A 21,114-nucleotide genomic window follows, 5' to 3' on the forward strand; every position below is an offset into this window, starting at 1 on the left:
GTCCCCTTTAAGTGGTTAGATTTCTTGTAAACCTGTCTTAAAATGTAGTACTGGAATCGCATGGTCTGGTGGGACAGAGGCGGAAAATTCCCCATCTTTTTAAATCCAAAATTTGACAGGTTTGCCCAAAACTTGTCTTCTTCTTAATGATGTGAACCAGGGGGAGTTCTATTGTGCACAGCAGGAGGCGGACACGTCCTCATGATGCTGTGTGTCCAGCTCAGGTCCCCAGGACAGCGTAACACCAGTGCACGGACCTCCACCCTCCAGCCAAACCCCACCCATCAGGCCCGGCCCTCCCACCCGCCTCCCGCCAGCCAGTCCGGGGAGAGCGTGCATATTTGACTTTTTCTTTTTCTTTTCCTTTTCTTTTTTTCCACTTCAAATTAGTATCCCAACGCGTGTAACGTTTGGAGGCCGTTTTGTTGCCATATTTTCCGCTTATTATCCTCTGACATTTAAATGCGTCTCATCACACCTGGAACTCCGCGCAGCTTCACCTCCAATCCGGTGAGTGAGATTTAAGTTATTATTTGAGGTTTAGTCAAAACTGGGACGTTGCATGAAGCTTTCAATGTGGACTTTCTAACCTGTACCAGCACAAAAGCACGAGTTTTTAATTAGTTTATTACTCTGGAAGACATTTTGCCCCCTGAAATTCTTTCTGTGTGGTTAATTGTGCCATTCATTTCTCCCCGACTCATCCCTGGCCGTCGTGTTTCTGCCCCGCGGGTATTTTTACGGTCGTAACTCAGGTTTCAAGTTGAGGAGTTAGAAAGGAGAGGGGCGTTGTCAGCCTCCTCTGTGAGCTCTGATGTGTCAGTAAAATACGGCTTGTTTGTTTGGGAGAAGTGAGCGACTTTGGGCCGTTGTGAAGGAAGAGAAGTGTTTATTTTCTGCAACGTCCGCAGGAAATGTGCGCGTGCGCTTCTCCAAGTCACTTTAAACTTTAGTGTTTCTGCTCAAGTCCTGAAAGGGAAAAATGTGCAAAATCATGTGCTATTGTAGTTTTTAGGAAGCACATACTTGGCATTTTAGTAGTTTTTGAATCTGTGAGCTGAATCACAAGAGTTTGAGTGTGTTTGACCAATCTAACATTAATAATATTATTATTATTACGCTTTATTAACTCTTAATGATGCACTTCTCAATTTTGGCTATAATTGTCCTTGTCTTTTTTATGTTTCATGTGTCACTTTAGCAGTCGCCCTCTTCTGGTTAAAACCAGCGTGAGCAGATTGGACGGTTTCAGGACCGGTTAGGCAGTTTTGAATTTTATTTTGAGGGAAAAAACAGGGGAAGTGAATAAATTGATTACGAAAGAAACTGAAGTGCGTTTACTCCTTCTAAGTTATAAAATGTTGTCGTTCTCATAACCACAAAACCATTCAAGGTTGGTTCACACCACCACATTTTATTTATTTTTTATTGTCATTGAATGGAAGGTGATTACTTTGGGAATAATATCACATGTACACAGTTGAACATGTAGCAGTTGCAGAATCAGCAAATGAACCGTTGCAAATGTCACCGTGGCCCAGGGTTCATCACTCAGTTCACGTTAACCTTTGATGCCGTCTAATGTTACTTTAAACTCATTCTAATCGAATGTTCCCTAAGATTGTAGTGAAAGCTGAAACAACAATAATGAAGATAGTATACACTTATATAACACTTTTCTAATCAATTAACAAATTGCTTAACGTAGCAGATGAGAATTCAATTTAATCAAAATGTATAGAATCTGAAAGAAAACATTTCAACTCCAAATTAGTACACTGGATATAAAGCCAATAAAAATAATAGTAGTAATAATAATATTTGCTTAGCTAAGGAACGCAACAGATTGCATCAAAACTGTTCTTCGATACGGTCTCCCATCCTCAGCTAGCATCAGGTGACAGTGGAAAGGCAAAAACTCCCCCTTAACAGGAAGAAATCACTTACAGAACCAGACTGGGTAGCCACACACCTTGATGGATTGGGAACAACAGATCAGGAACATCTTGTGGGAAGAAGGACCACAAGTTAGTAATAAGAACAATGTTATGAATGAAAATGGAATTAAAAACTACAGTCTTCAGAATATATACAGTACTGTATATTCCAGTAAGGATTTATGGATTTATGGAGCTCTGTCAGAGCGCCCAGCTGCCGTGAGTTGAGCTTCAGTCCATTTAAGTGGCTCAGGCAAAGAAAAGAAGACAGCAGTTGGAGTGCAACCATGACCCAAACCCTTTCAGGTTGGTCTTGAATGGTGTGGGAGGTGAAGATGGCTCATCTGGAGCAGGCCTGCCTGTGGGCACAGGCAAGCTCATCTGCAGTTGTCTCTGGCAAAAGGCCCATTCGACTGTTATTGGCTCGTGGCTGTGCTCTTTCCTGAGTTAAGGGTGCAAGCCGGTGGTTTTGTTATTACAAATAACAGCACGAAAGTCATATTATTTTTTTAAAATAAGAATGATTATACTTTGTTGGGTCTGTGGTCAATGTACAGATGCTCAGTTCACAGAAAATGTCGAGCACTATGTAGATTTAATGATGATGTCTAGCCATTAACCATATCCAGCCATCAATAAAAAAATGATTCGTCATAAATTAGGTGTTGTCATATATACGGTAATGTGCTACATTTAAATTCACCCCCTTTACGGCTGTCATGAATGTGAACCTAGCTATGACCCATGACCCAAACTATTTTTACACCCAGCTGAAAGTGTGTTTCTGATATACAGTTGGACATTTCAAAAAGTGGTGGAGAGAAGATTGACTTGCTTCTGGAGCCTGCCTCTAGTGGTCATTGAAGAAACTGCTTCTCTGACTTTCAGAGTTGTAATTATGACATTTGGGAAACACCAGTTGAAAAATATGTAATTGAAACTTGGAAATCCTGACTGAGCGCAAATGACACTATAATGGTCCATTTTAAAAATATTAATTTGATGTGTCGGTCATCGTTGCAGTCCCTTTTCATTGTGCTCAAAGGTCACAGTGTTGCCAGACTGAGCAGAGTCACTCCTAGTTTAGTGTTTTTTAGTTTTATTTTGCAGATAATGAAAGAGATTTGGACCAGCAAATACATTTGGGCTTGTTTGGGACCATTCCAGTGAGTCGATAAAAAAAAGTTAATTTACTCCTTCCAGGTCAGACACATGACCTGTAAATAGTGTTTGCTTTTGTAGACGAGACACACCGACTGGCATATGTGAAGAGGTGCCCCCCCACATGTCATCAAATTACTTTATAGTACATGTGAAATGTCTTGCTGTTCTCTGAGAATTTATATACACAGTACACACATGTTCTTTGAATGTATGGATAATCTATCAACATGTTTCAACTTTATATAAATGTTGATCTTACAAATTTGGGACTTTGGCTTTCGCACAGTTTCTGGGTTGGAAACCATCAGCTGGATCTAGAAACACTGGTTAAAACCCACACACCTTCCTCCAGGTTTTTTGTGGCAAGAGGATGTTTCCACATTAGGCTACTGGCGTGAACACTGCTCTAGTATAATGAGGAAAATAGTTTCTGCAAAGCCAAATGAAATGTTATCCATCACTGGTAACTTTGCATTTAAGTTAGAAATGCACCAAAGCCTTTTTATTGGCTAATTTACACTCTTCTTATTGGCATGCTATTACAAACAGTTGCACACAATTCATGGACCCCTTCAAGGTTTAATATGTTTCTTAGTACTGGCCCTTTCACATCAAAGTGTAATCCCACACTAACTCATGCTGCGTAATGTGACATAAGGTAACGTTTGTCTACAGAAATCAAAACTCGACAAATTTTCCTTGAAAATAAACTCTTAAAGGTCAAATTTAACATCCCGCCCAAAAATTGAACCCTATTAATGTCACACAATATTTAGAGGAAGTATCCTATACTTGAATAAATATGTGAGGAAACCAAATGGCTTAATAAAACTCCTTAATAAATCAATGTTGTAAAAAATTAATGTGGCAGATTTTTGACTGGCACTGTTAATCCTCATACCATCAAAAGAAGGTTTTTGAGGGTGTTTAAGTCCAATTAAAGCAGCACAACGTAACTTTCAGCTTTTCTGAGTTTGGCGGCATCTTTTGGACAAAAGCGGTAGTGCTTTACCAGAAAGAACACTACGTTTCCCATGAGCACCAGCGCGTACTGCTGGAAAACTCCTGTCCCGTCGCTGCATTTGTTTTGATAGAAGACGGGATGCTTTTCTGTTTCACCAAGTGAACAGATGGAACGCAAAAAAAAAGATGTTAAACTGCTGGAAAGGAACTGGAATTTACCGGGATACCTTAAACAAGGAAGCCAGGGAGCGGTATATGGAGAAAATAATGATTATTAACGGTCTGGATCCATATGAAATCCCTACTGAAGACCCATGTGTTTCAATAAATTTGTATAATAGTACAACATACAGTACATGTTTTGTATCCCTCTTACTTCTCTTTTCTTTTTTTTGACCGCTATATTATGCGGAAGAGGCTCCGAGGCGTGATTATTTTTGTCTTCCTCGTGAGATTATTTTTTTCCTCTGCAGCTACAAATAAGAGTTAATATTTTTTCCTCAACAAACTAGTTTTATCTGAAGATTGGGGTTAATTGCACCGCAGAGAGCTGGCCAGCAACTGCGTTTAGCTGGCGAAGTGGGGAATAAAACCCGTGTTTTGATCCGACCCGGTCTGTGTGAGTGTTTGTGGTTTAAGGCTGTTTATGGTTCTGCGTTAAATCGACGCAGAGCCTACGGCGTAGGGTACGCAGCGACACGCACCGTACGTTGCGCGTCGCCACGTACCCTACGCCGTAGGTGTGCGTCGATTTAACGCAGAACCATAATTCAGGCTTTACTGTGTGGAAGGTGTTTGGTCGTTACAGCCGCGATCCAAAGCGAGCCGACGACTCTTTCACTCTTTTACTTTGTTATATCAGATACTTGGCCTGCGTGGTTCTGCCTCCGAGCAGGAAACCGTTGAAAAGTTAAACCATTAGGATCTTTTCCCCACGTCTGTTGTGTGGAGCTGCTGCTGCTGCTGCAGCAGCAACAGGTTCTGCTGAGCTCTGCGCTCCACGCCCCGCCCATTTTCGTCTCGACTGCGAATCGGGAAGGAGGGGGAAGTGACGTATGCCGTAAAGCAGTCAAAGTCGTAACGATTTGTAGTTTTTTAGTGTGGCAGGGTTCCTACCATGCTCCTCAAAGTTACATAGTGCCAGTGAAGGCGATACAGACCCCCTCAGATCATGACAGAGGTGTCATTAAACCTGTTGGAAGTTGATGTACCATCACAATGACTCTGGAAATATGATATTAAGGTGGAAAAGTTACGTAGTGTCGCTTTAAAGTGCAGCTCTAAAGGGTTCAGGAAGTTTTTGAGGTGAATATATGAAATGAAAATGAAAAGTTTCAAGCAAGGAATCATTATCAAATGGGCGAATTTGTCCATCTGTAATAGAATTACTCCTTAAGTAATTCTATTGCTCTTACTCTTGCTCTTTTTTTGTTTTTGAAGACATGGCAGAGTGCCAGTTTCTATTTGAAAGTCTTTCCCAGTGAAGAGATCTGATTGATTTGATAGGCGGACTATATAGCAAATAGGTTTACATGTTCCAAATGAACAAATACTGTCAGTAAACCAGTGTTACAGACGCCATGATGAATTATAAACAGGTGTCCATGGAGATGCTGGTGCAGATCATCTTTTCACCTCGTTATGAGTCGCTGGTCACCCTCACTTGGAAGCCATTACTCAGAACTATCACATTTGGAACCTATGAGGAAACACACACACACACACACACACACACACACACACACACACACACACACACACACACACACACACACACACACACACACACACACACACACACACACACACACGTGCGCGCGCAGGCCATGTCAGTGTCCAACATGAAAGAATTCCTTTGTCAGAGGGAAGTCTTTAAGCACAGCAGGAAAACAGTTCAGAGCAGTCATGTTGTCCTTGAAGTCTGCTCTCCTCTTTACTGGTACTTCAACAAAACTCCACAAAACTAAATTATTTCAACAACAGAAGGACACCATTAATTATTTTTGATGGAGATGCAATGAAGCTGAATGGATTTGTTGACTTCTGTTGCAAGAGTAGGTACGTTAAAGTCGGAAAAGAAAGCGCTCAAGAATATGATCTATGTTTGTTTGTACTATTGGAACTGAAATGGACGGATTGAAGTCACTATTAGACACTGGGGTTCATAACAACAATGATAATGCTACAGGATCCAGTTTACGTTGGAGGGGATCTGGGGTAAAGCCTAGGAGGCAGGTATTGAAACAGGGATGACATTGACCAGCCTTTGGGCTTTAGACCAAGGGTCTTCAATTCCTGTGCTTGAGGTCCACTGTCCTGCCTGTTTTAGGTGCTTTCCAGCTCTTACCATGAATGGTTCATTGCCATATCAGTGCCGATCTCTGGACAAGCTGAATTTGATCGATACATTTGAATCAGGTGTCTTGGAACTGGGATTGAAGCCCCCTACCAGAGACTGTAAAGCAAGTCTTTATGTTTTCTGAAGAGACTTTTTGAAGCCTCTCTCTTTCATCTTACTGCAAAGCGCTATGTTGGGAAGAACTGATGCCACCCAACCCAGTTAATCCAAATATGGTGAAATGAATGGGATCAGTAATCCTGGAAGCTAATACCTCCACCTCATTTCAGTTAAAATTAGCTATTAGCTATTAGCTATTTAAGCATGCCTGACTTAGCATATGCTAGCCTGTGGTCCTAATTATTGTTACCTAACATTCATTCTGATCAAATCTGTCCAAACATCCTCATTTTAGATGTTGTTACCGAAACATCATTGAAATTGATTGCAGCTACAGCTGCACTTCGTAGGCAGCTCCATTCCAGCCTGCCTAATTTTCATCTATGATATGACAAACTGGCCATTTGGCCGGTACTATGCAAATGTGCTGCGTGATATAGATATAGAAGTGCAGGAAGAAGAAATCTAGAGCGTGATTTTGAAAATGCAGACATTGCAGCTTCCACGATACTGAATGATTCCTCTTGATTCAGTCAATACCCTTTTTTGGCCTTGTTTAAAAGCTTTGAAATATTGAATTCAAGTAAACATAATGTTGACTTGATAGAAATATGTAGTCTTGAACCATTGCCCCGTTCTCTGGTTGCACCGTTAGAGCTAACCCAGCTAGTAGTAAAGTTGTACATCATTAAGTGTTTTATTTCCAATTTCACACACTGCTGCTTCAATTTGAAGGCTAAATGCATCCTTTTACTTGTCTATAACATTTCTGACTAATGTAAAATTGAAATGTTACATTAATTGAAATTTTACATTAGTAAATCTAATGTATCTTTGCAATGTAAAATTGCAAAGTTTCAATGTGGCTGAAGTAACTGCTGCCAAACTCAAACTCTGAGTGTGTGAACATTTTTACCTTTGTGGTTTTGTGTACACATCCATTACAAACCTTTATTTAGTTACTGACTTGGGCAAAAGGAAGATCCGCTTTTTGTGTGTACCCTGAAACAATAATATACAGCTTGGCTATTGGTGTTATCATGACACATTAGGTGATTATCTTCACCGTGAATTACAGCACTTTACATATAGTAAGGCAATCTCTGGATCACTGTTTTTTTTAAAATTGTTTTTAACTACGGTATATCAACCTGTCTTCATCGACTAAAGGGGTATGTTTGGTTTGTATATTTTCTGCTACCAATTCTATGACTACTGTAAAATGTGCCAGGTGCTCTTGCTGTGGTCTTGAAAAGGGTCTGAATGGAGACATTAGCTGCTTGTGAAAGGCAGACTGTAAAGCTACAGTGTCTGGTTTGTCTTATCTGGATTAGTGTAGTAATATGCAGGTACAACTTGATTGAGGGGGGTTGAAGCTTTACTGACAATAGGTGCCTTCAGTGTTATATGCTGGAGCTTTAAACAGGTGCAGGAGTATTTGCAGATCAAACATTTAGCAGCTGAGCATATCTTAATAGTGAATCTGAACACGTATCCCCATAAATGTGCTTCAGGGGCCAAAGGGCTCCACTGGAAGTGTTTTTTGATCTTTCACCGTCTTAATCAATTTTTCCATGAGCAGAGACGGAGTGAGACAGACAAACAGAGAATAACAGAGATGGAGAGAAGTGGGACAGTCAGAGAGACAGGAGAGTGAGATCCAGAGGCCCAGTTAAGTCTGTGGCTTTGTCTTTTATGAAAGAGAGTAAAAAAAAAAAAAAGCATTAAAAGTCAGCATTTTCCACCAGGCAAGAGCAGCAGTCGACATGAACACGCACTCAAATGCTGAGTACCCCAGCCTCCTATTATAAGGCTGAGTGGAGCGGAGGAATGGCTGCGTTTGTGTCTGTCAGTTTGTGTCAGAGGAGGTGGCTGGAGTTATCTGTCCTCCTGTTTCTCTACATATTTGTTCCACGAAGCAAATTTCCAGAGTTTCTGAAAATCAAACATAAAGGACACTGTCACATGCACCACAAACAAAATATTGGATAATGTGCTTACATTAAATTACCTTGCAATATTAAGCACAGCTTCATCTTTTTCCTTTTCTTTTTTTATCCCTTTTTTCCAACTACAGATTTTCCATGGTCATTTTTATGAGCAGACTTACTCTCATAAATGTAAAGCCCCTGAAACCAGATATAAATCCACTTTGAGTAGCTCTAAAAACATTGGCCTTACAGGGAAAATGGTTTGTCTTGAAAAACCTGCTTTTCACAGCAACTGTAGGTTATCTTTGTCTTTATGACGGCAGTAAACTGTTCTCCATGTGTGCTAGTCATGCCCACCAATAGGTATTATTCACACCCACTAATCAAACATAGTCTAAGTCTAGCCATGTGGAAATAGGATAAGCATAACATATTGTTGTAATGTTCTGAGAAATAACCACCATTCAGACTAAACGTTAAAAGGAACATATACAGTATCCTGTGGAAAAGCATGACTCGTGTCATTTAGATGTATTTTGGTTGCAATAAAGTAAACAAATAAATGTACAGCACAAAAGGATCTACTGCAAAACCTGCTGCAATCCAGTTGCCACAACAATTGGCAACTCTGCTAACCAATGATTTAAAGAAGCACTCCAGGGCGCTGCAGAACAAAAACAAAAAGTCATGGTTGTTTTTGCAAGTCATGGAATTAGACAAGGATTTCTGAGGTATTTGTGCTGGTAGTACAATATGAAAGAGGCATCATGGAGGCACAGGACCTCCCCTATTATCCCTTTTTTGGCTGGAGGCATTCACATTATTATCAACACAGCGACTAACTACGGGTTTGACAACCCTACCAGAACTCTTTACCAAAGAGAAGTCCTTCCCAATAGCACACACCTTTCCAGTATGTTATAATGAATGAATGACATAAGCTGAAATGGAGCTGAAAATGTGTATTTTCATGCCACAAGAAATGACTTGTAGTCAAGTAATTTGAGCCATATACGATATACCATACATAACCTACAGTTCACTAATGATGACCCTGAGTTGAGAAATGGCTGCCTGCTAGTAGCATACTTTCTTGTTTTCTCACATGGGTCAGTGTTGTCATGCTTACATATATATACGTATACCAAAAACCCAATCCAGAATTAATATTGAACCAGAGCTTGATAATAACAGATCTAATTGCAATATTTGTCACAAAAATATCAATATTGTCAGATTTGGCAATCAAAACTGAGCAGATCTTGAAAATCAGTGTACAGCAGATACTTTTGCTGAAAATTGACGAATCTGGTTAAAAAATGGTGAAAAGCATTGGTTGCAAGATGCTCCTGAAGTAGGCTGATCACAATTGTTGTGGGTTGTCAAACCAATGTGTAGTTACATTTCTGGGGAGGTGTTCCTCAGGCTACAGCTTACGTACTCAATGGACTGACTAACTGTGGTGGATGTCGGTGGATGAAGGCTGCTGTCGCTGGTTACTGGAAATCCTTATGCCCCTTTTCCACTGAGTGGTCCGATACAGCATTTGCCGTGTTTCCATTATAAAAAGGGTCCCATACAACCAAACCATATTGTACCATTTCTCCATTAAGTTGTTGGGTCAATAGAAAAATGGTACAGTAAGGGCAGCACTACTGGCGTCACATGATACAATATGTTGTTTGGACAGACAGAAAAACATCTCTACCTCGGACAAAAGCAACCGCGAAACAAAAACGAGTTTGTTTGTTAAGACTGTTCAGTCAACGTTGGAAAATACAAAAAAGATGCTTCTAAACAACAGTGAGGTCTGTGTTTCTCCTTGTCGTCCACAACCTTCTCTCACACCTTGTGGCATGGATTGTACATATGAAGTACCAGAAGCCAAGCAGAGCAAAAACGAGCTGCTGGAGGACCTCCGTTGTTATTGTTTGTAGCTTCACGTTTGTTGTCATCGCACTACTATGACGCCATGCTAGGCATTTGATGTAAACCCTGCATGTGGCAGTGACAGTCCGGCTTGCAGTAGAAACGCTCACCTGAATTGGCTGGACCATTCTAACCCGAACCATATGGGACCTTACCAAAGTGCTCAGTGGAAAAGGGGCATTAGAGGCATCTCCAGCTTCACAGGGCTGCTGAAAAGGAGCAGGACATCCAACCCCTGGACTCTGATCCTTTACCTTCCTCCATCCCCCAATCAATTACCCGGTTCGCTCATTACCATTCATATTGTTTTTCTTCTTCTTTAATATCAATTTCTAAACATGCACATCTCATGAATGACCATCAAAAACCATCTGCTACGAACAGAGCTGCAAAGACATGATGGAACGGGAACCTTTGCCACTGTGTGACCATGACATTTGCCAAGCCATTTCATTAATATTTAAAGATATTGTGCCAACCTTTTTAAAAAGAAAAAAAGCCAAAGTATGCATCTTTAAATCCAGATTATTTTATTAATGAATTCTAAAATGATTGAAGAAGACTGTCTTTACTTGTTCTGGTGATTGACAAGCCACATCTGGTCAATTCCAGTTTGAGTTCCTGTGTCATTTATGATGGATGCGTGAAGATCTGTGAGACATCACTGAGATTCAAACCGAAGCAGCAGGACTAATGTGTTCAGCATGCATGTGGTTAAGTGCTCTGTGTGTGCGCGCATATTTCCTATTATCAGAGGGGAGTATCGGGGGCTTCATACTTAACTGGTAGTTCTGAATCAAACCTCTACACGGCAATGGATTGTTCCCAGGTTTTATGGGAATAAAGGTCTCTACTTTGGCAAATGTGAATGATTTTTCCCATCTGAACTGTGTGTGTTTGTGTGAGTTTTCAGTGTTTTGTTAGTCAAATCACTGGACGATTTACAACACAAATAAACCGAAATAATATGTATACATAGAGTATGATTTAAATAACAGTGCTAAGTAATTACCAGGCATTTATGTCTGCAGTTGTGACTTGAAAGCCTGGCAGTGTTTTTTTTAAACTAGCTTTAATCATCTGAACTGTGAGTTCCTTCCTTTTTTTTTCTTCCCCACCACATGCATGTGTGTGTACGATTACACTCATATTTTTGTTTTTCCTCTCTTCCCTCCATTTCCGTCCAATGGGGCTCCCTTCCTTTGCTCTCCGTCTCCTCCCTCTTCCTTTGCTCCTCCTCTCTTTTTTTCCTGTCTTCAATGAGTTGAGCCAGCAGCTGCAGACAGAAGATCCAGCTGTGTGTGTGTGTGTGTGTGTGTGTGTGTGTGTGTGTGTGTGTGTGTGTGTGTGTGTGTGTGTGTGTGTGTGTGTCTAAAAGATTAACTGCTTTTTACAAAAAAGAGAGAGGAACTCCTGCAGGTCAGATTCAACACAGACGTACTCTGCAGCAGATGTAGTGAATTAAATTCTCCGTGTTAACGCTGTTTCCATTTTTATTCTGTCATATTCGTTGAGACAAACGGATAAAAACTAAAAGTCTTGTAAAATGTTGCAACTGATACACCAAACTTAAAGAAACTAAACAAAAACAGGCCGTCTGAAGTGATGTTCACAGAAGATACGTTGCATATGTGAGCGCCCATGTGACCCCCTCACTTATGAACTTTGTTCAAATGAATCCTGAGCAGGTCCGTTCTGTGTAAAATGTTTACATGTTAGTCCCTTGACTGCGTGGGTTTTGTCTGGATACTATGGCTTCCAACCAGAGTCCAAAAAAAACACACGTCGAGTTGATTTGTGTTTCTAAATTGGCTATAGGAGCAAGAGTGAGTGTGCATGGTTGGTTTTCTTATTTTCTCTGTTAGCCTGTGCTGGACAGGTGATGTGTACTGTTATTATTAACATGTTATCAATTTAGTTTCTGGTTCCTATTAAAATGGGTATTGCTGCAGCTTTGAAGTCCTTAGTTTCATTATGGATGAAACTCATTATTAAGACCTTTTGGCTTGAAAAAAACATAACTTTGCATTCTTGTTTTAAGCTTAAATTATATCTACGTGCTTCTGATGTTTCCCTACTCCCTTTTTAACCATTTACACCCATGTTCCCCCTTCCCCCACCTCAGACAGGGAGGACCTCTCCACTCGCACATCCCACAGCCACATAATCGCACACAAAAACGATGGCCTGCTTCCTGTTGGCGGGGAGAGGCTGTTTTTACTGCAACTCCATTTTGGCAGACAAGGCTAATTCCTCTGCTGTCTGGATGTATGTTTCTTTGTGTGTGTGTGTGTCTGCACACACATGTGCTTTCAAATATGTTTGGGTCCCTGCCTCCCCCACTTCTGAAGTGTTGGTGGGAGGCTGTCAAAACAATGTGTAGGCTACATCTGTGTTTATGTTAATCTTATGAGCATTATTCCCACCAGAGATGATGCGTGAAACTTTGCACACAAAGTGGGTGGTACTCAAGCCATAATAAATTCCAACACATCAAAGCTGTGTGTTTGAAAAGACAATTAGTTGTTAGTAGATTTAGTAGATTTCTGAGTCACATTGTTTTGAATATCACTCAAAAGCTCTGGGGTCACTGATGCCAAAGCAGCACTTGACCATCTCAGCCTGAATCTATTTTGAATTAAAAAACGCATGGATATGTGGGTCCAGTTCCACAAATGATCTATATCTTACCGCATGCGTCTCCGAGGGTAGTCTTAACCGTGGGTAGTCTTAACCGCGGGTCAGGTCTAATGTAAACAGAACTAACGGGTTGACGGGTCGTAGGAGGGGTTTGTTGATCACATAACCTCGGTACAACACACCAGGGGAGGTTTTTTTCAAATGTATTATTATTATTTTATAGAATAAAGAAACAGCTGATAAGAGTAACAGCAGCAAGAGGTCACATGTAGGAATCTATATTTGTATGATGAGTAACTGGGGAGATGATGAGATCAGTGAGCTACTCAGCCTCGGAGCCGAGGACGCAATAAACCAGTGTATATCCAGAATCACAAAGGATGGTCCATTATTTAAACAAGTGGCCACAAAATGACAAACTGAGGCTTTGCGAGAACCAGAACCTGGCCAAAAAAATGCTCATCCAGATGTTCATCCATCCTCCTTTTGAAAATTATACCTGTCTGATAACGTATAAATCTTGCTGATGTAGGGATAATACATCACTCTACTCGCCCACACAGGTTACGCTATATTTCGCGGATAACGCCTCCCGACTCGCCTTCCGTCCCCTCAACTCACCTTCAGGCACGAGGTGACAAATATATTACCCATCGTGCATTAAACACGCGTTCATCATCCAGCGATCTTGCGGGATCCAATGTAAAATCACCTGCAGTCACCACCATATTTGAAAAAGGGAATGGTGTTTATCGGGTTAAATTAGGCTGGGGCTCTTTCAGTCACATGTAAAATTACATACACCATCTTGGGGCAGTGGCGAATGATTATTTCCGTCATGTCCTCCACATGCCTCGCTGTGATGCTGCTTAGAAATGGCACCTATTTATTCACATAAATGATGGAAGATGCAGACAAAAGATAATTCCAGGTGCCACAAGAACTCAGTGGCATCACTAATGTCAGACATGTCGCTGCAAGACCCCACCGTCTGGGACCGGTTTACATTTACCCCCTCATCACTGTTCATGCATTCTTCTGTAGTGAGGTACATGAAGGCTATACTGCCCCTGCACGCCTTACAGTTCATTAAGACATCATGACAAAATTCCCCTTTGAAACAATAAAAACCTGTTCCTCCATGACATGTTTTTTTATCACCAGGTCTTCTATTTAGGTTCTTTGTAAATGTAGATGCTGCAAAACGTGTTGCGTTTCAACATGTCTTAATGAGCTAAAAGGGGACAGAAGGACTTGATTTGATTTGTAGGTGCATTTCCCTGACAGTTGGTATAAATTGCATGCATAAGTCTTTTATTTTTAACTATGCGGGTGGAAATGAAACTCGAAAGGGTCTGAAGACGTAGTAAGAGTAAAGTGCCCAAAATTCCTGTCTAAATAGAGATTGTATCTTTAGCAGCAGTTCACACACACATCTGTTATGACTGTCAACAGTGTATTTTACAGCTGGACATTTCAGTTTGTGTTATAATGACACAAATGTGAAGGCCACAGTGTGACAAACAAATGTTGTTTCACTTACAGTATTTAAACTTTATAAAACTGGTTTGAAAGGGCTCAAGAAGGCTCAATAAAAAGCCATGTACATGTCTTACTATTCCTGCGGCTGGGTTATATAGCTTCGCCTATAAAGAGTTTCATGCTGTGGTCAGGATCAAGACTGAACAGTGAGCTGATTGGAAGTCAGGGTCTGGATATGAAGGCCTTTAATTTCTGCAGAGTAAACACCACACTCCCACATATTGTATATGTCTGCAAGCTCACACAGTCTCTCACACTCTTGCTTACATATAGAAACAACATGCACATTTTCTGTCATTTTGGGGGGAGACTTTGAGGTGACAAGTATTTGTCTGTTTTATTAACCCTGCATTTTTCTCAGCTGTTTGGAAATGCTGTCCGTTGGTAATTGACTCCAGATGTGTCAGGGGCTGTGAGTGCACATACGCTCTCCCTGAAATCACTTTTAAGGCATTTTCTTCACCTTTCAAGAAGTTTAATATTCACACAATTGAAAAATAGAATTATTCCAGTATTCTCTGTTAAGCAAGGTTGTTTAATGATATTTATGAAAAGGAGGTACAGTATATTTTGTAGATTTGTCTGATTTAATGGTGCAGGAATGAATCTTTCACATTCTGGTGTGTTTTTATTAAATAGTCATTAATATGTTGCTTGAAACAGATTCTTTTGATGTGCGGGAGCTTGATTCCGTCTGGATATCAGCCTGCAACCCCGCCTGTCTGACAGCCAGCATAAACACTCAGAGGCATTTCCACCCAAAGCACCAACACGCATCTGCAAGTTGACAACCAGCCAGTGGGAGAGCCAGCCAGCCACTGAAGCAGCCTGCAAGTTTTCTAACTGCCGGGACCAAAGTGAGAGAAACACTACAGCTGTGCGTCGGACTGAAGGGGAGCCATGTTGATCATCCTAGCCTTCATCATCCTCTTTCACCTGGCGGCCACCATCCTGCTCTTCGTTGCTACCATTCACAATGTAAGTACCCACCAAGGACAAGCATGTTTGGGGGTGTGACAGCTCATAGATGTATTTCTACTCTGTTTTTTTGGCCTTACCCTTTGAAGGCATGGTGGGTGGTGCAGCCAGCCGGACGTGATGTAATTTACACGGACTTGTGGTACTCCTGTAACTCCACCTGCTACCCTGTGGAGAACAGCCACTCTGCCGATGCAGGTGAGACTGAGTGCAACTCGAAAATCCCAACACCAGTGTAAATTATGTTTGTGTATAAACCTCCCTTTCTGTGTCTTCCACAGCTTATCTGCAGGCAGTCCAGGCCTCCATGATCCTGGCCACCATTTTATGTTGCGTCAGCTTCTTCGTCTTCATCCTCCAGCTGTTCAGGATCAAACAGGGGGAGAGATTCGTCTTCACAGCTTCTATCCAACTTCTGGCTTGTACGTTAAACAGTTTTCTCTTCAATTATTTGCTTTTCACTGAATCAGTTTCACTTAATTTCTGATTACTTAAATTGAAGCAGCACAAAAGAGTTTTTTCATTTTTGAAATATCAGTTTCAATTTCATTTGCAGGAGTAATTGATTACTTTTAGGAACCGTGTAGCTCTTGCAGTCTCATGTCTACTGTGTGCAAAACCCAACAAAAGTCATTTTGAACTCCCACCCATCTCTTGTGGCTTTTGCGTATCGCTTTAAAGCATTATGACACAACGGTGATGAAACTAGCTCACAGAGCTGCAGTAGACTTCAGGGCAGAGGTGACCATAGCCGTTTTTTGATTGGATCCCGCTATTATCGCTGGATGATGAACGCGCTTTGGCAATATAAACGCAAGTTGTGTTATTTCTCACCTCGTGCCTGAAGCCGAGTTGAAGGGAGGGAATACGAGTCGGGAGGCGTTATCTGCAAACACAATGTCACCTGTGTAGAATGGCGTATTGTCCCTCCATGAGCAAGATTTATACACTGTCAGACGTGTAATTTTCAAAAAGAAAATGGATAAACATCGGGATAAGGGTTTTTTTTGGCCGGGTTTTGCTTCTTGCAAAACCCCCAGTTTACCATTGTTGTGTCCAGTTGTTCAAACAATGGAAACATCCTTTGTGGTTCTGGACATAAGGCGGTTTATGGCGTCCTCGGCTCCGAGACTGATCAGCTTACGGATCTCCCTGTCTCCCAGATACTCATCTTGCAAACAAAGGCCCTCCCTGTGACTCCCTGCTGCTGCTGTTAATCTCATCAGCTGTTTCCTTATTTTCTAATATAATAATAATTTTAATAAATAAATGAATAAAAACTTCCTTGGTTGGTTGTAACTCAGGTCAACAAACCCCTCCCACGACCCATCACCCTTCATTAGTTCTGTTAACATTAGAGCTGACCCGGGGTTAAGACTACGGAAGCGAGTTATTCGCGGGGCAGCTGGACACGTCGGTCAAATGTAATGTAAAAGGAGCACACGACACACTAGATCCGTGCGTTAATCGCGGGGTATTCGCCTATGTAAAAGAGGCTAAAGAGAGTCGAGAAAGCAGAAACAGGAGAGAAAACAAGAAAGTGACTAAACGAGAGAATCTCCGACAGCGATGTTAAAGTGACTTCACTTCCATCCCTGTGGGAGACCGTCTGAGCTACCGTCCTGGCATTTTAGAAATGATTAACATCAAATCCGGAGTTTGAGGCATGCAGCTTATTAAATTGCAGATGTTATTAATGAGTTAATAACATCACAGCTAGACTTTCTGTTTTGGGGTTTTGCAGCCAGTCATTTTCCCCATTGTTGTTCAGTTGTGCAGTTATTGATATATTGGACTTATATAATACATCCAGATGTCAGTCCTAGTCCTATGGGAACCCCTCTGAATTGTAAAACGTATTTAGGTATTTTTCAAGGTGTAGTTTACTCATGACCCCCTTGATCGCCACCACAATTTATATAGAAGGATTTTTTTTCTTTTTTTATTCAAAATATTTGGAGAGTGACCGTAGTTGATAAACTTGATTAACGCAGTCTCAATGGGGCATTTTTAACTCAAAATGTCAGCTTTTTTTTTAGCATCTGACAAAAAAACAAATGTGTATGAATAAGAGTGGCTCTATTGAGAATGAGTATGTTTTTTACCTGTGATGTGAAATGTCCCTCCTCCTTCCAGCTCTATGTGTGATGATCGGGGCGTCCATCTACACGGCTCAGCACAGGAGCTTCCATGAGAGAGGTGTCAGGGACGGCTCCTACGGCTCCTCCTACATCCTGGCGTGGGTCAGCTTCCCCATGACTCTCATCAGCGGCGTCATGTACCTGGTGCTCAGGAAACGCAAATGATGCAGCAGCCTTGATATACAGGATATTGGACACATGCAAACAAACGTTCTCTTTCTTACCCTGAAGTCTTTTTTTTTTTTTTTTTTAGTATTGAAGTTAAAGAAAAATGGCTGCACATGTTTGGATGACAGGTTCAAAACCGGACAGTTTGTGACAAAACACCCTGCACGACAGTTGTGTGAAACACGAACAGGTCGTGACCTTCTCCGTTCTCATGTTGCACTGTTCTTAGTAAATGTGGTTTAAGAAAAAAAACCAGAGTGAGGGACCAAACCCACCGTAAAAATACAGCTTACATTTCCTGAGAACATACTTCACCTTTGCTGTCTTCCTTTCACGAGTTCTGTTCCAACACTGCTTTTTCTCCACCTCGTCTCATTGTTCCCTTTACCAGCCGCTTGCTCTAACCTTCATAGGAATGTTTCCTCAAGAAGACAAGTGTGGAGAATTTTCTCACTGGGAAACGGCAATAGGATTTACCGAAGGGCCCATTCCTATAATTGAAACTAATCAGAATTAGTTTTGTACATATTTGCTGTGTTTGTATAGTTCAGTTTAGACTTAGACTCCAGTAATACAAATATATCACTTTGGAAAAAAGTATGTTAGCTATAGGGTAGAGGAAGTATAATGAAGTAGTAGTTTAATATAATACAGTATGTAGGATTTTGACCCTTTGTATTCTTTTATTACTGACTTGTGTTTTAATGGTGAAAGAGGAACCAAGTAGGTGCTGTGATACTTAATAAATGGGATAAAATAAAAATGAACATTTATTTGTTCTTGTTAGTTGCATTTTCACACCTCTGAAAAAAAGGCAACAACTATTTATTGTTTGAAACCACTGTTTTGTTTTGTATTTTACCATCATGTGAGTTAAGACATATGAAGTTGTCATTATTTTTCCCCTCTGGCCAGGCCGCTGCTCCATTTCTAGGACATTTCTGCCCGAAGCCTTTAATAAGAATAAATTTGGTACTGTATTATAAAAGCTACTGGATTTGCCTGAATCATTTCAAACAGCAGCCGTTCTGGCAGTGTTGACTGGGATTTGGCTTTGGAGGTGGAACATATTGGGAGAGCTGCAGGGTATGAACTTTGTCTTGGAAACAGCTGTTAGGCTTGGACTTAAGAAATGCTGATTTATGACAGAAATGTCGGATGAGGTTTAGAGCTGCTAATTGAAAAGCGCTAAATTATCAAGGACCGAGGTGAAGCTGTGGAAGTAAGTTTATTATGATTTGTTATCTTACAACTTAAAAAAAAAAAAAACAATACCACTTCTGACCATAAGGGGGCAACATATCCCAAGAAAGTGAACTCAAATACAGAGGAGAACTACTGTACATCGATAAACAACTGAGCCAATTCTCAATAACAAAGTGCACCTCCAGAGGGACAAAGTGGTATTACAAGATGCGCTGGACTAATCTCTTCATATTAGCACAATACTTTCAGTGGCTCTTTTGTCAACACAGCAGCTCTGTATGTGGTCAGTAGTGGAATTGCTAGATTGAGCTAAAAAATATAGTTTAATATGTCCAGGATGTCATACTAGAGGTCAAGTTGTGATGTGTTTTTATTTGTACATTATAGACAATTTGCCATCTTAACAGTTCATCTCAAACAAAGTTTTAATATGAAAATAAAGACTGACGTCAAAATGAGCCATTTCTTTTTATTACCAATGGTGAAAATATTGAATCTCATTCAGTTACATTGCTTTCAAAACAAACCTAATTTAAACATATATTCTGACTCATTTCAGTTTTACTAGTCCGTCTCGGGACATAACCTAATAGAGCTAACAAGAACCATGGGACAATAATTTATAGTCACATTTTCTTTTATAGCCTAAACTGTACTTGGCATTTGTTTTGTTTTCTTTAAAAGAAATCAGTTTATTCTTTAAAAGTATTAATTCTACATGCATTGAGCATTTTATGTTACTGTATAATGTTTTAATACTTAAACAAGTTTGTTTAATTGCATGCCATTTTCAGTTATTAAGTGTCAGCTTTCTTACAGTCTCTTCTAGCTCTTCTGCTGTTTTTTGTTTAGGAGTGATTAAATGACAGCATGCTATTTATTTTGATCTCTGTTGCAGCACTAGTGGCAGCTTCAGTCATTTGAAAGGTTTTTTGTCTTCATGTGTCATCAAACTAAAACAGTTGTCTGCTATTGGCACCCAGTGGTCTCATGGAGAACTGCACCATGTTGTGTTTTCTGTTGCAAAATATTGCTCTTCATCTATTGGTTATAAAGATAAATAAATGTAAATGTTAGTATTATTCCATGCCTGCTTTCTTTTATTCACTTACTTTTCCTACTTTCCGATGGAAGGATCTCAAACACACACATCAATCAGCAAGATTCAAACCATTTACCTGGGGTTGTATCACACTCGAACACTAACACTAACACTTTCCTTGCCACCCACGAGTTTCTTAACCACCTCGGTGACCTCAGCACCATCTGCCGGTCTTTCATTTAAATCAGGAAAAAAAAATCAAATAAGGTTGTTTTTTTTTCAAAGATTCAATCTAAAATTTTATAAAATACTCAGGTGTAACATTGTGGTTTTTAAACTTTTTTTTTTTCCCATTTTCTTGTGACCAGGAAAATATTTCTTTTATATTTCAAATACTGGGCAGTTCTGGTGGTTGGTATGGTTGCCCTCCCTAGTTAGAAGGTCCCTGGTTCAATTCCCGGCTGTGTGAGGTTCACCTTGTGTGTGCAGGATTGGATCAGGAAAGGTATCTGACATAAAGCATGCTAAATCTGTGTCGCTCCTCAAGAGAGGGACATAGCCAAGACATGATTACTTACTACACAAGTACACTGGTGTGATGGAAAATTCAGCCTTTGACTACTTGATTAAACCAAAACTGCTGAGAGCAGCAAAATAATAGCATGGGCCCAGCTAAGTGTACAGACTGGGAGTCTGCTCAAAAAAGATTAACACTGACCATAAATATGTTTTTGTCTACTCGAATCGTAAGAATGAATCATCCTTTATGTCTTAATATCAGTATGCTTCCTTTGTTTCATTGTCATTCTGCATCGAGACGCCTCATGTTTGTTCTGACCCTTTTGCATGCAATTGTTTAATTAAATCTACTGAAAACTGGATCATTTCTCAAGTCTTATTCTTGGTAACTTAGACACTCAGTTTTCAGTCCAGTTATTCACCTAGTTGGAAAGAACACATTAAAGAGCATTTGATGGGTATTTCCACAATAACGGGTCATGACAAGTAGCAGCTT

General features: G+C 40.5%; 1 protein-coding gene across 1 annotated transcript; it reads left to right on the forward strand.

Annotated features, from left to right (window-relative positions):
* The first annotated feature begins 320 nt into the window (after positions 1-320).
* On the forward strand, positions 321-20,139 carry emp2 (epithelial membrane protein 2). Its single transcript, XM_061711677.1, has 5 exons — positions 321-510; positions 15,228-15,542; positions 15,632-15,740; positions 15,824-15,964; positions 17,679-20,139. Exons 2-5 carry the CDS (start codon positions 15,465-15,467, stop codon positions 17,846-17,848), a joined length of 498 nt encoding a protein of 165 aa, XP_061567661.1. The 5' UTR covers positions 321-510; positions 15,228-15,464; the 3' UTR covers positions 17,849-20,139.
* Positions 20,140-21,114: the final 975 nt, after the last annotated feature.

Source organism: Cololabis saira, chromosome 21 (assembly GCF_033807715.1).
Source record: "Cololabis saira isolate AMF1-May2022 chromosome 21, fColSai1.1, whole genome shotgun sequence".
NCBI lineage: Eukaryota > Metazoa > Chordata > Actinopteri > Beloniformes > Belonidae > Cololabis > Cololabis saira.

Excerpts from the sequence above, each read along its gene's own strand:
- emp2 (XM_061711677.1), top strand. The coding sequence starts at position 15,465 with ATGTTGATCATCCTAGCCTTCATCATCCTCTTTCACCTGGCGGCCACC. Across the intron at positions 15,543-15,631 it reads TCGTTGCTACCATTCACAAT|GCATGGTGGGTGGTGCAGCC; the intron begins GTAAGTACCCAC and ends TACCCTTTGAAG. Across the intron at positions 15,965-17,678 it reads TTCTATCCAACTTCTGGCTT|CTCTATGTGTGATGATCGGG; the intron begins GTACGTTAAACA and ends TCCTCCTTCCAG.